The sequence below is a fragment of the Motacilla alba genome, chromosome 4, assembly GCF_015832195.1.
Source record: "Motacilla alba alba isolate MOTALB_02 chromosome 4, Motacilla_alba_V1.0_pri, whole genome shotgun sequence".
Taxonomy (NCBI): domain Eukaryota; kingdom Metazoa; phylum Chordata; class Aves; order Passeriformes; family Motacillidae; genus Motacilla; species Motacilla alba.
Genome location: NC_052019.1, coordinates 37,096,022 through 37,116,310, shown reverse-complemented (window position 1 = coordinate 37,116,310; position 20,289 = coordinate 37,096,022). Strand labels below are relative to the sequence as shown.

At 41.7% G+C, this 20,289-nt stretch overlaps 1 protein-coding gene across 2 annotated transcripts; it reads right to left on the bottom strand.

Annotated features, from left to right (window-relative positions):
• Positions 1-11: 11 nt before the first annotated feature.
• On the bottom strand, positions 12-18,922 carry LOC119700119 (histone PARylation factor 1). Of its 2 annotated transcripts, none has more exons than XM_038134551.1 (8): positions 18,905-18,922; positions 9,242-9,401; positions 7,114-7,300; positions 6,527-6,625; positions 5,354-5,504; positions 4,555-4,642; positions 3,802-3,974; positions 12-1,961 (listed from the first exon to the last, which is right to left on the bottom strand). In XM_038134551.1, exons 1-8 carry the CDS (start codon positions 18,905-18,907, stop codon positions 1,830-1,832), a joined length of 993 nt encoding a protein of 330 aa, XP_037990479.1. In that variant the 5' UTR covers positions 18,908-18,922; the 3' UTR covers positions 12-1,829. The 2 variants fall into 2 exon arrangements, with proteins under 2 accessions (XP_037990479.1, XP_037990478.1); XM_038134550.1 differs by lacking the exon at positions 18,905-18,922 and adding an exon at positions 10,498-10,565.
• Positions 18,923-20,289: the final 1,367 nt, after the last annotated feature.

Below are 20,289 nucleotides of genomic sequence, written 5' to 3'. Positions count from 1 at the left end.
AAAATATTTTGTTTTAATTCTAAGTTAAAAGTGGATGATCTTTTTATTGTCTGAAAACCATCTGCTGATGATGTACACATCATAGAATGGCCTGGGCTGGAAGGGGCCTTAGAGATCACCTCATTGCAACCCTCCTGTCATGGGCAAGGACACCTTCCATGAGACAGGTTGCTCAGAGCCCCACCCACTGACCACTTCGAAGGGGGTGGTACCACCCCTCTGGGCAATCCATTTAAATATTTCACCACTCTCATAATAAAAAGTGTCTTCCCCTATCTAGTCTGAATCTACTCTTAGTTAAAACCATTACCCTTTGTCCTAGTGCAGCAGGCCCTGCTAAAAAGTCTGTCCCAGTTTATTGATACGCAGCATATCAGTCATGTTGCAACTGCTGTAACAGATTTCCTTCTCCATCAGGGATTAATATATGAATATGGATGTCCAGTCTCAGGTCCTCATTTTTGCAAATCTAATTTCATATTTAAGTAACAGTTAAAAAGTTGAACTTTTAAGGTCCCTTCCAACTCAAACCTTTCCACGATTCTACTGTTTTAGTACTTGTGTGATTTACAGGGCCTTGATATTAAGGTGTCCTGTACTTGAAACAAACAGGAGAATGAGATGGAAAGTACCTGGTTTTTATGTATAAAAACCCTCCAGGCCTATGAATGAGTGCCTTTAAGTCTGTGCTTCAATAATTGGGACATTGATACGCTGAATGAAAAGGGTAAAGTTGTAAAGTTGACACTTGTAGCTGTGGCATGTGATTGCCTTGTGCATTTGAAACTCACAATACTTTTGCAGCACTCTAACCTACACTATACTACCACTGCTCCCTTCTACCTTAAAGTAACATAAAACTGACAATCCTTTGCTTAAAAGAGTAGGAATGACTTACATTTTAGCATGGTGCTACTGGCCTATAATCTTTATGAGCAGTAATTAATATTGCTGTTTTTAGTACTGATGTGAATTGCTACAATGGAAGTCAAGTCACGGCTGGTGGCAGGGCTGTTGAATAAGAGCAAATGTTATTTCCCATTGTTTTTGGACTGTTACTTTAATCACTTGTCAGAGAATAAGCCTCCAAGTGCAGTTAACAAGAACACTGAACTGGGGACTAAGGACCTTGAAAGTAATTAATTTGCACTCGTACAAAATCACTTGGGTTTAATTTTTAAATATTTAAAACTGGAGATGGCTTCTTATTAGCAAGCTAGCAACTGCCGTGGAATTCCTAGTTTCTCTGGCAATGTCAGCTAGCGTTTCCTTCATCCCATCAGTTTCCTCCCGCCTGAACCAGCTCCAGCAATGCAGGAGCAGTGATAGTGCTTTGCCGTAGAAGGGAATGCTGTAGTAAGGGAATGCTTTACCTCAGGGGTAGGACGCAACTGGAGAAGGGCAGAACCGTCACCTGGAGCGGGGATGTGGAGATCAGTTCGCATATGGCACAGGGGGGTGCTGACCGAGCCCCAGCGGCCGTGCCGTGAGTCACTGGCGCGGTGCCCGGAGGTGCTCCGAGCAGCGCTGGGCAGCGGCCGGGCCCCCGAGCTGCCCCAGAGCAGCAGCCCCGGCCCGGGTTTGGCTCCCGCGGCCTGCAGGGCAGGGCCAGGCGGGCGCGGCGGTCCCGCGGCCCCGCCCGTGCGCGGCCCCTCCGCCCCGCGGCCCCTCCGCCCCGCGCAGCCAGCACCGGGAAGCAGCGCGTTCCTTAGAAAACCTTTACTGACCGAGGGAACACCGCCACCGAGTACAAAAAGAGCCACAGACACACAGACAAGGCCGGTCCCGGGCGCGCAGGGCCGCCCCCCAGCTGCAGCCCCGCGCCCGGCTCAGGGCGCCAGCTGATCCAGGTCCTCCTCCCGCCGGTTGCCCAGGTGCTGCTCGATGATTTCGGCAAACAGGTTCCTCTTCAGCAGCGTGTAAGCCAGGGGCAGCAGCTGGCCCACCGTCTTGTGGAAGTACTGCAGGGGAGAAGCGGAAACATGAGCCGCCCTCGGCCTCAGTGGCTTCGTTATTTCCGAGACAGCCCCACCTCCTGGCTCTGCCCCATTCTCACTGCGCCCTTCAACCCCTCCCAAAATGCCTGAGCACATCCTCATGCTACACCCGTGACAGCCACAGCAAGGGCAGGCAGGGGTGCCCGAGCTGCCGCAGTGAGATAAATCGAGTGACAGCAGTGCAAGAGATGATGATCCCACTCACTACAGCATCCCAAACTGGAGCCTGCAGGTGAAGTCCCCTATCCTGTCACAGTCCCATGTCTTGTCCCACCTCACAGTTTGAGCAGATTACAGTGGTACTTACAGTAACCATTTAAGAACTTAAAATGTATAAACATCAGAGCATTTTTTCTATTTAATTTTTATTTAATGATTTGCAATCATTATTGTACATGTAAGTCCACTGTAAGACCTCTCAAACAAAGGGGACCATTCAAAGTCCCCTTTATTATTATTTTAAAATATTATTAATTATTATTATTGGGCAACAGATAAAGTGTCAGTGTTTCTCTGGATCTGTAAGCAAATGGCCAGGAAGGCTCCAGTCAGAACTAGAAAACAGCTCCAAGTAGGAGCTCCAAGACAGGCAAGGACCTAACTGAACAAAACTTATGTGTGAAGCCACTGTTTCTTCTGTTTACTAAACTAGAAGATAAAGATTTCTAATTCTAGAAAACAGCTGTGAAGTTACAGGTGTCCCAAGCTGTAGCGTAAAACAGATAAGAGACATGACAGTACTGTAAACACAATTTTTTGCTGCAGGACTTCGTCATGTGCTGAGAAGCACAAAGCTTGGAAAATGACTATTTGCCTCCACCTACTCAGAAAAATGGGAGGAACCGTTTCCTTGACTGCCCTTCCAGTTGTAGAAAGAATTTAAGGAGCTGAAGCAGCCTAGTCTGTGAAAAAAGGGCTCTAAATGAGCAGGATATCGAAGAAAAATACCACCCATTTTCAGATGCTGTATGGCACTTGAGAGAGCAGGGCATGAAGTCTAAGAAACACATTAGTAATTTAACAGCAAATGGCAAGAGCAGTCAGTTTTCACACATTTCAATGGCTAAGTATTTTAACCAGTAATCAGCACAGCTCTTTTGGGCCTACATTTAGTACTGAAAAACTTATCTTTCCCATGATACTCTGGAGCACCACTTAGCCAATACTAGTTTTGCTAGAAGCAGCTGTTTTGCAGGGGTGTTTCTATGATGATCCATTCATATTAGGTTGATGTTGAAAGTTCATGTATTACTTTCTAGCCATTGACTAATTACAGCCATGACCCTTTTCATCAGCAGGCCAGTAGCTAATACAGAACATAATTTTTATGCGCAATAAATGCTATTAATTCAATCCCCTTACTGACAATGTTCACTCTTAGAAGAGAACTAGGGAGGAGACTCCAGGTGGGAGGTGCCCTCTGCAGTACAGCCACACAGCTCACCTGGGTTCACATTCTTCCAGCTGGGAAGCATCAGGCTTCCCAGGATCAGGCTGTTTCTTGATCAGGTTGAATATGGGTGCCTATACAAGTAGCTGAGGACAGGGGACTCCAGCTATTCAGTGTATTTGGGATCAGGCATTTCACACTCTGCTTCAGGACTGCAGGATTAGGCTTTCATATACACAATTTTAAATTCAATGTAAAAAAATCTTGTGTGACTTTTTAACAGTCTTCATGAACTAAGAATATTCTCATAGACCTCTAGTTTCCTAGGGATAATTAATCTACAGCAGAACAAATTCTAGCCCATGAATAAAATAATGCATTAATTTTGTAAAGTTTGATTGTTGTAGTACTCACATGTGATCCATAGCAAAAGAGGTCCATGCCCAGCTCGTACCCCATTCCATAATCACATTCATCATTAGCAAACTGAACAAAGGTCAGCATTTCTTGAATGGGTGCAAAGGCCTTCACTCTCTCCTCATCAGTTGGAGCATCAACAATGGCCTTGCAAATTTTTTTAAGATTAGCTGCAAAAAAACCAAAAGCAGATATTTAGATGTTTAAATGAAGAAATTTAATATTGCACAGAAGTATTCTGTGGCAAAACTATACCCATGCAAGGTTAAGTGGGCACACCCTGAACTGCTGGTGAAGCTTCCCCCTTTCCCTGGAAGCTCATTCTTGCTCCATGCCCACCCCTCTCAGTTCATCACAAAGGGAGACAAGCACTTGTATGAAGAAATTTCATCAAGGAACTGATTCTGGTTAAAATGACACTGGAAGAAGAAGGTGGGTAAGAAATAAGCCCACACATCCCTGAATGTAGATCAGCTTTTTCATCTACTTCCTGCGTGGCTTTGACAATTCAAAAGAAAAGATCATCTCAACTACTACTTCAGGCATTTTTTCTCAGATTTAGCATGTTTCACTGAGTCTCATCTGGTTCCTTTAAAGACAGTACTTTGAGGTCAACTGCGATGGTTAGGACTTCTACATTTTACTCCCATTAGTCAAATGTTTTAAGTAGAAAACATGAATGCAGTTTGTTTTTTACTGAGAGTTGTTTACTTAAAAAAAGCAGAGGGATACAGTCAACAAGATGTTTACCATTTGTTTCAGGAAGTTCTCTGTATCCAACATCATTTTTGTCTACAGGAACGACTAGGCCTGCTCCATGAAATGCTTTGGTCACCACCTGAATAAAGAGACAGAAAATGGAACATAGCACCACAAGACAGTATGGTGACCTAAAAATAACTCACCTCATTAAACACTAACATCTGACTGCTGGTGGTCAAACCTAACATGGTGTCCTGGCTCCAGGACATCAACTTAGTTTCAAATTATATTGCAGTTAATTTCAAGTATTGAAGTTAGAAATAACTGGAAATGCCATTTCAGTGAAATTCTGAATTCTAGGAACCCTTGTAGTCACTTGTGTTACACTGTGCTGCCTTTGTTTAGTCCCCTACGATAATTATTTTTAATAAGTATGCAAAAAATCTCTGTTATTATCATCCTTAATGGTCCTGTTTCTAACAGATCCAACCCAACTATTTAGACCAATCCTCCATTTAAAGCAGTTTTCTCCATGGCCTCTATTTGTTCCAGCTTTTAGACTACTGTGCTTACTGAGTTTTTTTGGTGGTGGTTTGTTTTTTGTTTCATTTTTAATTGAATGCCAAGCTACGATTTACAAGAGTAAAGTGTTTTTATTAAATCCTATTATTTGGAATACACTTGTAGTAATCTTCCCTCTTTTGAAGTTTTACAGAGAGCTGATTACCTTGGGAAATTCCTAATGTAGCATCCCTACTGACTAGAAGGATGGAAAAACACAAACAGGAAGTAAATGAAAAAAATTTAACAGAACTTAGTTCTCTCCAGTAGATGAGGAAAGTCATACTTTCTTATCTCTCTGTTTCATCTTCAGGGTTTTTTGCTCCAGAGAATAACCCAGTTCTTTTGCTGTTCTTGTTAGCTTTTCATCTATGTCTTTCAAAACAGCATTTTTCTTTTTATCAGCCACTTCCTTAAGTTTTTTTGACAAAAATAATCTGCAAACAGATGAAACATGTCAAGAAAACAAAAAAAAAAAAAATAGCCTTTTAAACGTTAAGCCTCTAGATCTTAACAACAAGATTAGCAGTCTTGCGTTTATTTACACAGACTTGAAAATGCAAGCCTCTTAAGAAGAGGAAAGAAAGTAGTTAGGCACATCTAGTACTTGGGCTTTTCTTATCTGTACCTGCATTACAATCTAGCTTATGCAATCTGCAGGTGCTGATGGTTCTCCCAGCCTCAGTAACTGTTCATCTTTCTATCTTAAGAATTCAGTTTGCTGTTTCTGTGCCATTTGTCATCCAAGTCATGCACACAAATACATATTTATGAGCTTCCCCGTGGTACTTTCAAAACAAATGTCCTCATTTAACTCTGCAGTGCACAAGGGCTCTTTTGCAGAAGCCATTCTTCAGTCTGCTTTCAGTGACTGACACGTGTCTGTCCTTAGAAAGCTTTCCATTTTTAACCGGCAGGGATGAGGTCAGTTGTTTACCTTCCTGACGCAGGAACACGTCAAGTTCCATGAATCAGACTGAACTACACATCTATGTCAGCATTATCCTGCCACAGGGCAGAAATGGTACTTCTTGTAGATATTAATTATATACAAAAATAATGTATTTTTATGTAGACAAGAACAAGAACCAGATTCTATTAATCTACTATGACAGTCAGATTTCCTTCACCACTGTTTGAGATGCCCTTTCTCTACTTACAAAATTATTTTAACATATCCAGTGGATATTTTTTCCTATTTAGAAGCTGTCACAGCCAATATATTTAAGGAATCGCGTAATTAACACTTATTTATTTTAGTTCTGAAAGGAAAACACCGTTAAAAAGCCTACAAAGGCTTTAGAAAGAATCTTAAAACTTGCCAACAGGGGCAGAAAATAAGTAAGGGTTTCCTAAAAAAGACATATAATAAGTTAGTTTCATTATTCCACATCCCACCTCCCAATTAACAATTCTCTCTATTCTGTTCTTTGTAAATAAAAGTAACTATGAACCTTACTTGACTGCAGCAAAGACATTATCACCAACTTGTGAAATCACACAACCCTTCTTCGCTTCATTTGCACCAACCCACACTGGCAGCTCATCTGGCACATCCCTATTGATGAAAAAGTACACACAAAATAGTCAAGCTGTGTCCATTTCTCCTATTTCAAAGTAAAACTAAATTTGCCTCCTCACTATGCTGCTGTCACCTTCAGAACCCCACCAAGAAATGGCCTTAGATCTAAAGCTCTAAAATCTTACAGCAAGCCTTGAAGGGAGCTTGCATCCATACAAGCAGAGAATACACATTTCCTTTTGGTAACTTGATTTTCTTCTCAGTATCATGGCAAAAGTCAAACATTAGTGAGTGAAGGTGCTCTGGATGGCTGGAGGAGGTAGATTAACAAGTATTTAAATCTAGTCTTCAACTCCTGTTCCTGCAAACTTTTTTAATAAAAAGATAAAGCCACATGTTATTGTCCTACTACAAAAAAGAAATAGTCTTGCTTGGTGATAGCACAGAAGTTATGTTTCATGGGAAAAGAGGACAAAAGCTATGCAGAGTTGTAGTGGAACAAGAGCACACAGGAAATAAAATACCTGAAATACCCCATGTGATACTGTGTTCTGCTATCCCCAACAAGTATAGTCTGAAATTCTGGGGGATCATAGAAGAATCTCCAATGAAGATTGAAGTTCACATCTGTTGATTTTGCTTTTTTGTTTTTTCCAGCAAGAATATCATATGGTCCAACCAGCTTAAGTCCAACACTTGACACAAGTGCATCTGAAAAGCAAACCATGAATCAGGTACACATCACTGGGAAGTTCTGGCATTACTCAGGTATCAGAAGTTTCCATAAATTCAGTCAAATACTATTCACTAGACAAGGAAAGCTAAGAATGGTTTTGTCCAGATAGTTTTCATTCAAGAGTTATTACACTTTAATAAAAAGCAGCCATCCAGCCACAGTCCAATGTCAGGATGGAGATTGTGATGACAGTGTCCCTCAGAGCTCTGTACTGGGACCAGTATTGTTTAATATTCATCTTTATCAATTACACAAGACTGGATCAGCAAACCTCAGCAAAATTGCAGATGACACCAAGCTGAGGGATGCAGATGACACTCCTGAAGCATGGGATGCCATTCCAAAGGACCTGGACAAGCTCAAGGAGTGGGCCCATGGGAATCTCTTCAAGTTTAACAAGACCAAGTGGTCTTGCAAAGTACTGTACCTGGGTTGGGGCAACCCCTGGTATCAGCACAGGCTGGGGATGAACAGATCACAGCAGCCCTGCCCAGAAGAACTTGGGGCTGCTGGTGGGTGAAAGGCTGGACATGACCCAGCCATGGGCATTCCCAGCCCAGAAAGCCAAACGTGTCCTGGGCAGCATCCAAAGCAGTGTGGGCAGCAGGGCCAGAGAGGGGATTCTGCCCCTCTGCTCTGCTCAGACCCCACCTACAGAGCTGCATCCAGCTCCAGTGCTGTCAGCACAGCAAGGTCATGGACCTGCTGAAGTGGGTCCAGAATAGGGTAATGAAAGATGATCAGAAGCCTAGAGCACCTCTCCAAAAAGATGGGCTGAGAGGGCTTTGGTTGTTCAGTTTGGAGAACAAAAGGCTCCAGGGACTTTACTGCAGTGAAGTACTTTAGGTACTTTCAGTACTTTAGGTATTGAAGGTAAGAACAAACATTTTAGCAGGGCCTGTAGCAAGAGGACAAAGGGTAATGGTTTTTAACTAAAACAGGGTAGATTCAGACTAAATACAAGGTAAAAAAAAACATTATGATGCAGGTGGTGAAACACTGGAACCGGCTGCCCAGAGACACAGTGGATGACCTAGAAACATTTAAGGCTGGCCTGGACCCAGCTCTGAGCAACCTGGCTCTTTTGAGGATGTCCCTGCTCAGTGTAGGGGGTTTGACTAGATCACCTTTAAAGGTCCCTTCCAACCCAAACCATTCTGACTCTGAAAGACACAGTCACTTCTAGAGCACACAGGGATGCCACATTCTGTTACACAATTAACTTGAAGAGGCTGAAATCCAGATTTAGTAGTGTTTAGACTGAGTTAAAGTCTTTTCAACCTCTCATCCCACCAGCGAGGAGGCTGTGGGTGCACAAGAAGCTGAGAGGGGATGCAGCTGGGATAGCTGATCCCAACGGACCAAAGGGATACTCCATAGCATATGGCATCATGCTCAGCATGACAAAGACCTGCTTTCTTGGAGATGGCTGAACACCTGCCTGCACACGGGAGGTGGTGAATTAATTCCTTGTTTTGCTTTGCTTGTGGCTTTTGCTTTCCCAATAAACTGTCTGCAGCTCAACCCACGTTTTCTCACTTTCCCCCTTTCAATCCTCTCTCCTGTCTCACCAAGGGGGGGTGAGCAAGTGCCTGTGTGGTGCTTAGTTGGTGACTGGGATTAAACCATGACACATGAGGAAACTTGAGTTCCACACTAAACATTTTAAATGCACCTGAGAGAAAGGCAGATTTAGACCACATTTAATCCCTTTACATTGCACAACTTCAGTAGTTACATTTTATAAAGCCTAAAGTGTACATCTTGGTGATTACAGACAGTGTTTTAGTTTACACTCATGTAAACATCCTCCATCTCAAGTGCCAAGCTGAAGCTTCATTAAAATGCATCTGACCAACTCCAGTTTGCCTGCTTTCAGGAATGAAAGTTAAAAGAGGCAAAATTTAAAACCTCACCACTTGGTTTGTCAGGATCTAGCTCCTCACAAAACTTCCAAAACTGGTAGAAGTCCTCAGGCAGTCTAAGCCGATAGCATGTTTCTGCTTCTTGGCAAAGACTATCAGTAATGTCTGCCTGGTTTGATCTTCTCTTCTTGACAGCGCCATTTTTTTCACTCTGTAAATTGAAAAAAAAATCCCAAAAAACCAACCGAAAACAGAGTTAATTAAGTTGCTTTCTCTCAGCTCTACCAAAGGAGTCTACAAAGCTTTTATACTAATGGAAGAACAAGCATCCGATCCATTAGGACATGTTTGTTAGTTAAAGCAGTATATTTACAGCCTAAAACATCTGTTTTGAACAGAACCCATTAAAAACACAGTCTGACAAATCTACTGAACATGTCTGCAGCAGCAAACTGCTACTTTGATATTAATGGGTCAATATAATCAACAGAAGCACTTCTGTTAGTTAATTAAGCAAAGGAGCAAGCAATCCTAAAGTTTAATCTAATTCCACATTGTTCTAAAATGACCATTTCCAATCACATCACAAACTGCATACAATATGTTTATGTGCTTTAAAGGCAGTTGAAGGTAGGAATATTATTTTATCAAATTGAGTAATACAGCAAAAATCCTATGGTCTCTGCTGTTTTAACTACTGTGCTATTCAACATCACTACTACTGCAGTTTTCAGTGCAGCACTTCAGAAGCAGCTTAGAGGCGAAGCTGCTTTTAAAAATGATGTTGAATGAGCTGAAGCAGGCTAGGAAATTATCCGTACGGGCACACTCTGCTGGGACAGTAGCCTCAACCACCCCATGCCCACACAAGTCTCCATGAACTGGTAGGAATCGCTTCTCCCCCATTTGAAAGAATATAAAAAATAAAACGAATAAATAAGCAACAAGCTTTCTTTCTTGTTCTTAAGAGAGCATCTCCGAAGCAGGGCCGCCGCCAGGTGAGCCGGGTCGCGGCGCGTGTCGCCGTTGGCAGCGCGGTCCCGGCGGGATGATGATGCGCGGCCGGCGGGCCCAGCGCACGCCGAGCGCGGCGGTCCCCGAGGGACGCCCGGGCGGAGGAGCGGCCGCCGCGCAGGAGAACGCGGGGCCCGCCGACCGTCCCCAGAGCCACCGAGCAAAACAGAACGAGGGGCAAGGAGACAGAGGGCCGACAGACACCGCGAGGCACCCGCGCCGGTGCGGGCCCGCGGCCCCGGGAGGCGGGTGTCCGGCCGGCCCCGGCCGCGTCCCCGCCGCCCCCGCCCCACCTGCTCTCCGGCGGGCGCCGCCGCGCCGCGCGGCCTCCGCTTCCCGCCACCTGCCATGCGCTCCCGCCGCCCGCATCCCGCGCGCCCGCCGCGACACGGCGCGCGCGCCGCGCCTGCGCAGCCCCGCGCCGGCGACGGGGCCGCGAGCGTGAGGGGCCCTGAGGGGCGGGGCCGCCGGCACCCCCGGCTGCGGCACAGCGGCGACCCGGGGGACAGCGACGGGGCACGACAGGGGGTGCAGCTCACCCCGGATGGCGGGTACGGCTGGTGCTGGAGACGAGTCGGGAACTGACCGCCATGTTCCCTCAGCGGTAGATACGCGACATAGATACGCTTTTGAGGCTGATTTATTAAAAAAAAAAAAAAAATCAGCTTACACATAGGTGTCCTGCTTACACATAAGTGCAAATTCCTGTAATATGAGTAAGGGTGGTGTATTGGGATCAGACAGAGGAAGAGATGACCTGAAATGTAATCATCTTCAGAGCTAAAGGCGTAAGAGAGAGGAAGCATTACATGTTTTCAGTACAAATGAAAAAAAAAAAAAAAAAGGCCTTATCCCCAATCTTTTGCTTTAGCAATTGACAGCTGTCAGGAATACGAAAACAGCATCACAGCTTCTGTTCAATGAAAGATCCGAGGCAGCCGTGTTTAACATGCCACAAGTGGGACACGTTCCTCAGTTCAGAGCAGCCCGTAATCACATTATGCAACATCCGCTGACACTGCTCAAGTGCCTTGCATGGGAGAGGGCCTGGAAAACCAGCGGCACAGCAGGCGGCAGTTGGAAGCTGGTTATTTATAAACCTTCACCTTTTTTTTTTTTTTTTTTTTTTTTGTTTCAGCAAGCGAGATCGTAGTGGGTTTATTTAAAGAAACATTATGTAGTTAAGCTACAGGAATTGGTGAACTCATAGTGCCTACCAGAGAGAAAGATGTGTGTATGGCATAAATAAATACCGTGAGATCTTTTTATCCTGCAGTGTGTTAAGGCTGTAAATATTTGCTGTGGTACATAGATTGTTAGCTTAGGTCTAGGAATAAGCTGCAGTGCGCTTCAGCCACCTGACAGCTGACTCACACAAAAAGCTCGATGATGTTAAGTCAGGCTGTAGCACTCACTTTTAAGAGTTACACACAAGTCACAGGAAACTTGATCCTGACTGATGGATGGAACTGCCTGTACTTAACACAGCGAGGTTTGCTATGATGTAGATGCAGAACAAAGTCTGCATCACCTTTCTCAGATGGAAAAATTATTGCTTAAAACAGCATACCTGTTGTTTGCTTAGCAAAATCCTGCATACACAAGGAAGGAATATTAAATTTCACATCCAAACCTCATTTAACGATTTACATTTCATTGCCTGAGGTTAAGCAGAAGCGAGGCACAAAAGCTTACTAAGAAACCACAAACCTAATTTTCTTTCTGAAAAGTGTCAAGAGTACTAGCCTGAGGTTTCTTTGGGAAATGCTTTCTAAAATTAAATTATGAGTCTCACTCTTAATTTCTACTATACAAAACCTTAGCTATGGTGGAGGCTAGGTGAAATGTCACCCAAAGGAAAAACAAGTAAATAAGGTCAGCATGAAAGCATTTACCTTTACTTTGAGTCAAGAAGAAAACAGCAGCTTTTCAAAGTTTTCTACCTCTAAAGAAATTGACTTTTGCCTCTTACAATATTTTGCATTACAGCATTGAAACAGAAGTAAAGTAAGCACCAAATAAATTTGTAGTGGCCCCCATTTGAGATACGCCAATACCTCACAAGGCACATTTGTACTGGAAAGAATGCAAACTGACTAGAAAAATCCTCCTACACTGATTTAAAGCCTAACTTGGAGTGATTTTACCCCTGAAGATACAGGTCATGAGCTTTACTGATCAATCAATTTTTCTTATTATTTTCTCCACACAAGCTATTAAAGACTCCAAGAGCACCTCTCTTCTACAACAGCCCACAGTTTGGAAATAACCCAGGAAAGAAAAAAAGTGCATAATCCAGGGAAGAGGATACGAAATGCTCTCCATCTGAGAATCCTGGTCTCTTACACTTGCCAGGCAGGTACCCCAGCCACTAGATTATTGGTTAAGAGTACCCGTATTTAGCCATACTTAAGATAAAATGTGATTTTTTAAAATACTCTTATGTATGTATGTATATAGTGCAACTCAATCTTTTTATAAGTTCCTTCCAAACAATTTTGGAATGAGTGCCTCAAAAGAAATAGGCAATGAAATGCCCAGTTACCTCATCCTGTCTTTTCAGGCTTGGCATATGAGGCAGGTAGCTCAGTTCCATTAAGATTGTGATGGTGGTTGTGTTGCATGGCTGGATAGATAAAAAGCATATTTTTTGGTTTAGATGTATCAAGTCCCAGGTGGCAGCTGATGAGACCTTTCCCAAACAGCAGTTCGGAGCCTAAGTACACGCTTTAGATTCAATAAACCCCGTTTCTCTTCAGTTAAGTCTACCCTCAGCAGTTCTTCTCTGAAATGTGGAAATAGATTGTGGGAGGCCACTGTAGAGGCCCTTAAACAAGAAATGCTGAGATACTGAATGATTATTCTGTCCACCATAGTAATTTTTTCCTTTCTGTGAACAAGTGGTAATTCCTTCTGTGTGAGAAGTAAGAATAAATTATCTGGAGGAGGATACAAAGTCCTATATTTGAAAAGAATTTGGTATTGGTAGTCATATTTTCATTCATTCTGGTGACAATCTGTAAGGCTGTAACAAGGAAGATTTTCTACAAAGGATAAATAGCTACAGCAGAATTCATAATATGGTACTTTAAAGCCTCCCCTTCAAGCTAGAAAACAGCCTCCTGTGCATGTACAACCAGACTTGTGAATCAGGATAAACTGATATCATCTCAAGATAGCTACTTTGCATCTAATTTTCTCACGCTCTCCAGACATCAGTATGATTAATCCCACTCTGAAGTGGGCCTAGTTTCTTTTTATTTAGTTGGGTTTTTTTTTGTTGTTGTTGTTAATGTATAACTACAGGAAGAGATTTTGTGAGAAACTGCAGAACTGAAGCATGCTTCCTTGAAACAAAGCTTTTCAGACCTGCTTTCTCAAAAGCTGTTGTAGATACTTCCTGTATATACACACACACACATTTCCTGATACATTTTATTTGCTTCTTGAGGTTAGCAAGACTTTTTCCTCTTCTGTGTTCATTTCCAAGATTATTGCTTAATATCCAAAGTTAGCAAAATATGCTCCATGCTATGCAAAAAAAAAAAAAAAAGAAACAACCCAAAAACCAACCCTCTCAGTTTTCAGTTTCAGAGTTTGATGGGTATTAATTTTTGTGGAAAAAGCTTTCATGATTCAAAAGCCAGAACAATAAACTTTACCAGCTAGCAGCTACTAGAAAGAAGGAAAGAAGACTTGCTGGGTAACTGAAATCAGGTTTTTCCTTCCTCACTGCCATTCACTGACTCTTTCATGCTCTGAGCTTTCTGTCAGAGTTCATTGCTTTCCTCCCACCCCTTACAAGATGAAGATTTGCTCACCTGTGAAAAACACCACAAGTAAACTAAGCTATACTGATCCAGATATTCTGTGCTGAGATGTTAAAGATCTCTAAGGACAGACATCTCAAAGACAAGATATCTATCTAGTCTAGACTGCATTAGCAAATTAGATGGAATGCAATACATCTGGTTCACAAGCTCTTTTCCCCTATCATTCATGTGCAGCTGAAAGTAACTGTTTGTGATGCTTACTTTGGGTAGTTTCAAAGAGTACCTGAGCAGCAAGGGTGTTCAGTCCCCTCAGTCACCACAACATACTGATAACTAGCCTCTGCAGTATAAATACAGATAAAATCTAATTCCTGCTCAAGGACTAGATTTTTGCCAAAATGATACTGCGTTTCTCTTGACACAAGAGGGAGCCATTTCAATTCTTTTTATTAAAAAAGCCATATAAAGAATGAAGACAAAAAGACCTGGATAAACAAGTGGCCACATTGATGTCCTTTTAATGTGGACATCTTACTTCTGAACCCTAGAAAATTTTGTCTTATTCTATGTAATCACAGTGTATGTAGCAGCTGCTGGATTTTTCTGCGTACAGCCATCACAATGGGGATGTGCTGAATGCAGTGTGGCACAAACACAGTGAAATTATTCTATTTTAAAATTGTTTTAACACTGCAGTTTATGTGATGGTTCTTAATGAATTGCTTTACAAAACTGCCAGCCTTGTTCTCAGGTTAAGCCTCACATAATCCTCAGATCACACAGAGCCTCTTGTTTCTTGGGTTATTAGCTTCTGTAGGGCAGCTCCACATTTTCAGGTTCACTGAAGGACACACCCTCCTTTTCATCAAAATAAGGATGAGCGGGAGCTGTGGACACTTTTCAAGGTCAAAGGCAAGACTTGTCCCCCGGAGGGTTGCGAGTGAGTGGTGCTGCAGCAGAGTGCAAAGACACACAGTGCCTCTGCTGACTCATCACCTCACTGGTGCTTGTGCTGACAGGTTGTCCTGGATCCCTGCCAGCTCCCCTTGCAATTCTGCAAGGAAGGCTACATGCACCAGGATAAATGAAAGAATACAGTGCAGGGGAAAGTCATAACTGGGAGAAAATTGATCAGGATACTGTAGGACATATATTTCCCGAGACAGCCTAGAGGGTTCAGGATACTTTGTGTTGTGAATGCTTAAAAAGGAATATGGGTGAAGATAACACAGTAGTCTTTCTGTGAAGGACTTGAAGTTAGATAAACATTTTAGAATATAAAATAATATTGTTTAGGCATCAATTCAGTGAGCCTTGCAATAACTGCTGTTGACAAGAGTGTAAACTGACAGCTTGATACTGCTGTAATCCAGCATTTGAACCACTATTATTTAGATCTGGCAGCTACCAGTAGACTATGATTTTATGGTGGCAGTGATATTTTACTGCAAGCCAAACCCTTTCTTTCTGCTCTAATTTAAATACAGGGAAACCATTCTGATCGCATAAATTATGAGTGCTTGGAACACAGAACATCTACACTATTCTGCATTGAAATTACTTGTTAGTCCTGTGATTGTACAGGACTGCAATTTAAGTAGGACCGTTTGCCATAAGCACCAGTTAAATTTTACAGATGGCCATAGATGTACTGTTATAAGTTGCCTGGTTTACTTGGAAGTACAGCCACAGTGAGGCACAGTTCATCTGAATGCATTATCCCAGGAAGTTAGGAGTTTTCCTGTAAGAATTTACTCCTGTAAAAGGGCTGCTAATGTGAATTCCTATCAAAACCAATGTTTTCCCTTGTGAAAGTAAACCACAGAGTTAGTAAGTCTAATCCAGTTTTATTTCCAGTCAGCTATTGAGGCCAGGATAGATTGAACCAGGCAATCTAGGTACTATATTTTTGGGGAGTTATGGTTTTTTTGTCACATATAGGTATTCTGGTTCTCTTAATCTATAATTCTCCATTTAAACACTTGCCTGCATGTGTACAAAATACCGCATGCAGGTAAGGAGGAAAAAAAGTACCAAGTCAAGTTGGTGCCACTGGAGGTAATAAATGAAAAAGCAAAGTTTTTGGTCTGATACATAAAAATGAAAGTAATCTAATAACAAGTAATTTAAAATCAATTACTACTTTGTAGATACCCTTTGTGAGATTTGATATTTCTGATATGCAAGAAGAAACACTTGATAAACATGTTTACCAGTGACAAACCCTTCATACATTGTTTTACCATTAGAAACTCCTAAGACTGGCATGTCTTTCATATTGTGTTAGTACACACCACCTCCCAGTCTTCAGTGTCACAACCTCAGGACCCTGTTTTCGTGGGACAGTTTCCTCACATTGAGAGCAAGTCACATTCTGCTGTAACTGGGTATTATTGTGGCAGTCAATACAAATAACGAAATAATTTGCATCCCCTAAGTTCTGGCTGATGGTATTAACATTTTATCTGGTATGTACACTTTGGCTTCCTCCCCTGACAAATAATGTGGTGAGGAGGTAGAAAATTGTGTCTCTGAGTCACTTCAGCTTAGGATAGAGTGAGTCAGGAGCTCAACAGGAATATGATCAATTCTCCCAAATGAGCTGCAATCTGAGAGACATAGAATTGCTGGCTATAACAGACAGGCAGAATTCTTCAGGGGCAGGGTAAATCCAGTTTTGTGTTTTAACATCCTGAGGGGCAGTAGTCTAGATTTTCCAATAAACCATTTGCAAATCGTAACTTTTGTAGTTATTATTGCTGTGAGAGTCCCTAAACTTGAGGATTGAGGTTTAGGGTGAACAATCCAATTATATTTAGCAACTTCTGTAAGAAACCTTTCTGCTTGAATTTTTCTGGGAACCCTGGCAACCACGAAACATAAAAAGCAACAAAAAGCAACTGGGTTTAACATAAGTCTTTAAGACAGTACTAAAGTATAGCATCAACTTTAGACTTGTGTTCATATTTAAAATTCTTCCCTCAGACCTGCTCAGATGTTACCACTCCATATGGCTTCTAGTGTAGCAATACAGTAAACTTCTGCTAGCTAGTAACACAAAACACCACATATTCTCACCGTGCCATTCCCAGCTAACAGCTTCAGTGCCTAGGGCTGTGTAGCATTAGCACAGTCTGTTCCCAAATAAGTTACCCTTTCTGTCTATAAGCGTGACTAATTAATTCAGGTGCAGCACTAAAGCTGCCACAGCTTTACTCTTTCCAGTCTGGAACCAGTCAGCTGTGATGCTCACCTGGAATTACCATGCCATGGCATTGCACAGCATAGGGAGCACTGAGAAAACATCCTACTCTGTTTTCTATGATCACATTCACCTTTCATCTGCCTTGTTACTATAAGCTACCATAAACAAGCCCTATGGCAGGAAAATGTGTCTAAAGCCCTCACCCATGGTTACAGCATATGCAAAGACAATGACTCTAGTTAAGGCAGGCTTATGCCCAGTATTGGGAAACAACCCTTCTCTCACTGGGATGGTGCTGGGAGATGGCAGAGGCTGGCATTTCCCCTTGATGTCATTTCCCCTGTAGTCTTGGGCTTTCTGCTCCTTTCACAGAGCTGAATCTGCTCTTAGTGCAGTAACCCAACTAGGACAAATTCCACTGGGAAGCTGCAAACACAGAATGCCCAGAAGACATTTCACACCACAGGATGGTCCCGACATGCTTCCTCAACTTCAAGGAGCCTACTTAATAGCCCCAGAAAGTAATGAGTACTTCTTTCACAGTAGGATATTGCCTTGAGCATCATCACTGTTCCTTGTTGAGATTTTGTAAATTTAAGCTTTTTGTCTTTTGAGATACGCTGCTTTTCACAAGCCACAAATGCCCACAGCTCTTAAGGGTATTCTTTAGTGTAATGAAACTGCATTTGATCACCTACTAATAGTAGTCTGACAGCTTTGTATGCCACTAACTTAGTTACCAGCACAATTCAAGCTTTAAGCACTCTTTTTTTAGTAGTATACTGACAAAAATACACAGGCATTGCCTCTGTCTTGCGAGCTCATTTGGCACCCCTCCTAGCGACTCCTCTGGTAACATTCAGCAGTACTGGCTAGCTAAAATGGCTTAAAAAAATACCACATGCCATCCTCAAAGAAAAATCCTTAACACTTCAAAACAAGAAAAAGCCTTTAAAAACAGCCCCAGCTAAGAACAACAATAACAACAACAGAAAAAACCCAAAAAACAAAACCCCCCCAAAAAACCCCAGTAATACAAACAAAATACAATCAAAAACAAACAAAACAAACAAAAAAAAACCCCACAAAACAAACCCCAAACAAACCGTACCACACAAAAAGCCAAAGTTATCAAGGGTCTCATGCAGGCCTACACAAATATAAATCTCCACATCCAGAGAGATGTTTCTCAGTTCAACAGCTATCTTAAGTTTATCAATGCCACCTTTTTCAACAAACAGGAGAAGAATATTCATATTGCATTAGTGAAAAATTATAGGACAGTGTGTCTCTTCATCCCCTTTGCATATTATTCTGCATATACACAAGAAAAAAAATTTGATAATTACCTGTTCTATTTAAAAATATGTTTTAAGCTTAGGAACACCACATACAAGATGCCTCAGGGCACAAACAATTTTGTCTTTTGTTTAGAGCCAAATCGTTTTGGTTCTACCAAGTAACCCAGATCTTGCCAGTTAGCTCTCTTATATTTGACTTTTTTTTTTACATACTTGGTAGTACTCGATCGCAAGACAACTTAGCCAGTACCTTTGCTAATCAGCAGTTGTTGCTTTCTCAGCAAAAAGATAAATACACCAGCTATTGTAAGATAAGCTCCTTATTCTACTTTTCTCAGAGCAAAAGGGAATAAAACCCTCTTATTAAATTACATGTACCAACAGATTAAGAAAACAAACAACTCTCAATGAAAATTCTTACCATTGCAGCTCACAAAAACAAAGCAAACAAAGCCAAAGGAGACCAGAAAGCTGTTACTCTACAGAAAAAGCTACATACTTTCTTACTAGCAGCCTTGTTCTCTTTTATAGTGTGCTTTTTCCAAGGTATCAGCACTGGCTGTTGGGTTGCAGGGTCTCAGCTGCACCTGTTTCCTGGCCATTTAACCCCTCGCTTTCTGGTCCCAGTTTTCAAAAGATCTAAATGCAAAAAAAATGCTTAAGGTTTTGGATTGTTCAGTAGCACATAGCTCAAAGCATTTGTAGTACCCCACAAAACACAACGTAATATAACTGCTTTTCTCCTGTATAATTTCTTATTTTTTCCCTTAATTGTTCAATTTTCTTTTTTACTTATCTACTGTCATATTTGTTGCCTATCAGAAGAGATAAGAGATGTAAAATTTTATATGAAAAAGAAAAGGAGGAAGCTAGGCAGGGACCTCATCATAGAAAGTGCATTCATTTATATGGGAGTTACAACTCTGGTTTTGTTTTGTTACAGTGACAAGGCTGGCTTTAAAGAATAACAAAACTTCTTAAATTGACTCTGTCAGCCAAATAATTCTGTGTAACTAGAGGGAGCTAATTAAGGAAAAGGGGAGGAATGAAGACCAGCAAATGGGATAGATGTTGCAGGAAGGATTTGTGGGAACTCTTGTTGAATTACTGCTAATTGTGCTTTCACTAAAATTGGACCATAGTGCATTCATAGTAAAGAAAAAAAAATCTTGGATGTTACTAGAATGTTCTAAACTCCACTCCTTTTTAATGCAAACTTTGCAAACTTTTTAAAGTCTCAGTATCTTCAGAGTGCCATCTACCCACTTCAACACCTAAATATACCACTTAAGCACTACTCATTTTTTTCAATTTGTTATCTATTTGGTAATTTGGTATCTATTAGGTACCCAGTTTCTGTTGTCAGTTGTGTATGTTCAAGTTTACAAAATGTCATAAGACTTCTCAGAAAAATGCATTGAGTTAAACTAGTTGATTCTAACATATTTTAAGAAATTGTATATATGTTACCGTATGTGAGCGTTGTGATCAATAATTACTTTAATTGTCTGAGAAAGAATGTAGGCACCTGTACTTCTGGAAGATTCTAACAAGACCCTTTGTTCGGTTGTGCAAAGTGCTGTGGCTTTCAGCCAACCACCTGGCATTAAGCCATTGAATGAAATAGGTTACAATCTTTTTCAAACACCTTGGTAATATATAATTGTGGAATAACATCTCAGAAACCCTGTAGAAAAGCATTTGCTCCTATGTATTCTTAAAGAAAAGGTCAACAGTATTTTTTTCATATAATCACAGAATGGTTTGCATTGGAAGACCTTCAAGATCATCTAGTTCCAGTCCCCC

Bases quoted from the DNA above. Each gene is read 5' to 3' on its own strand.
- LOC119700119 (XM_038134550.1), bottom strand. From the start codon at position 10,554: ATGGCAGGTGGCGGGAAGCGGAGGCCGCGCGGCGCGGCGGCGCCCGCC. The intron at 9,402-10,497 runs GTGGGGCGGGGG...TTCAATTTACAG, and splicing joins CGGCGCCCGCCGGAGAGCAG to AGTGAAAAAAATGGCGCTGT. The intron at 5,505-6,526 runs GTAAGGTTCATA...ATCTGTTTGCAG, and splicing joins AATGTCTTTGCTGCAGTCAA to ATTATTTTTGTCAAAAAAAC.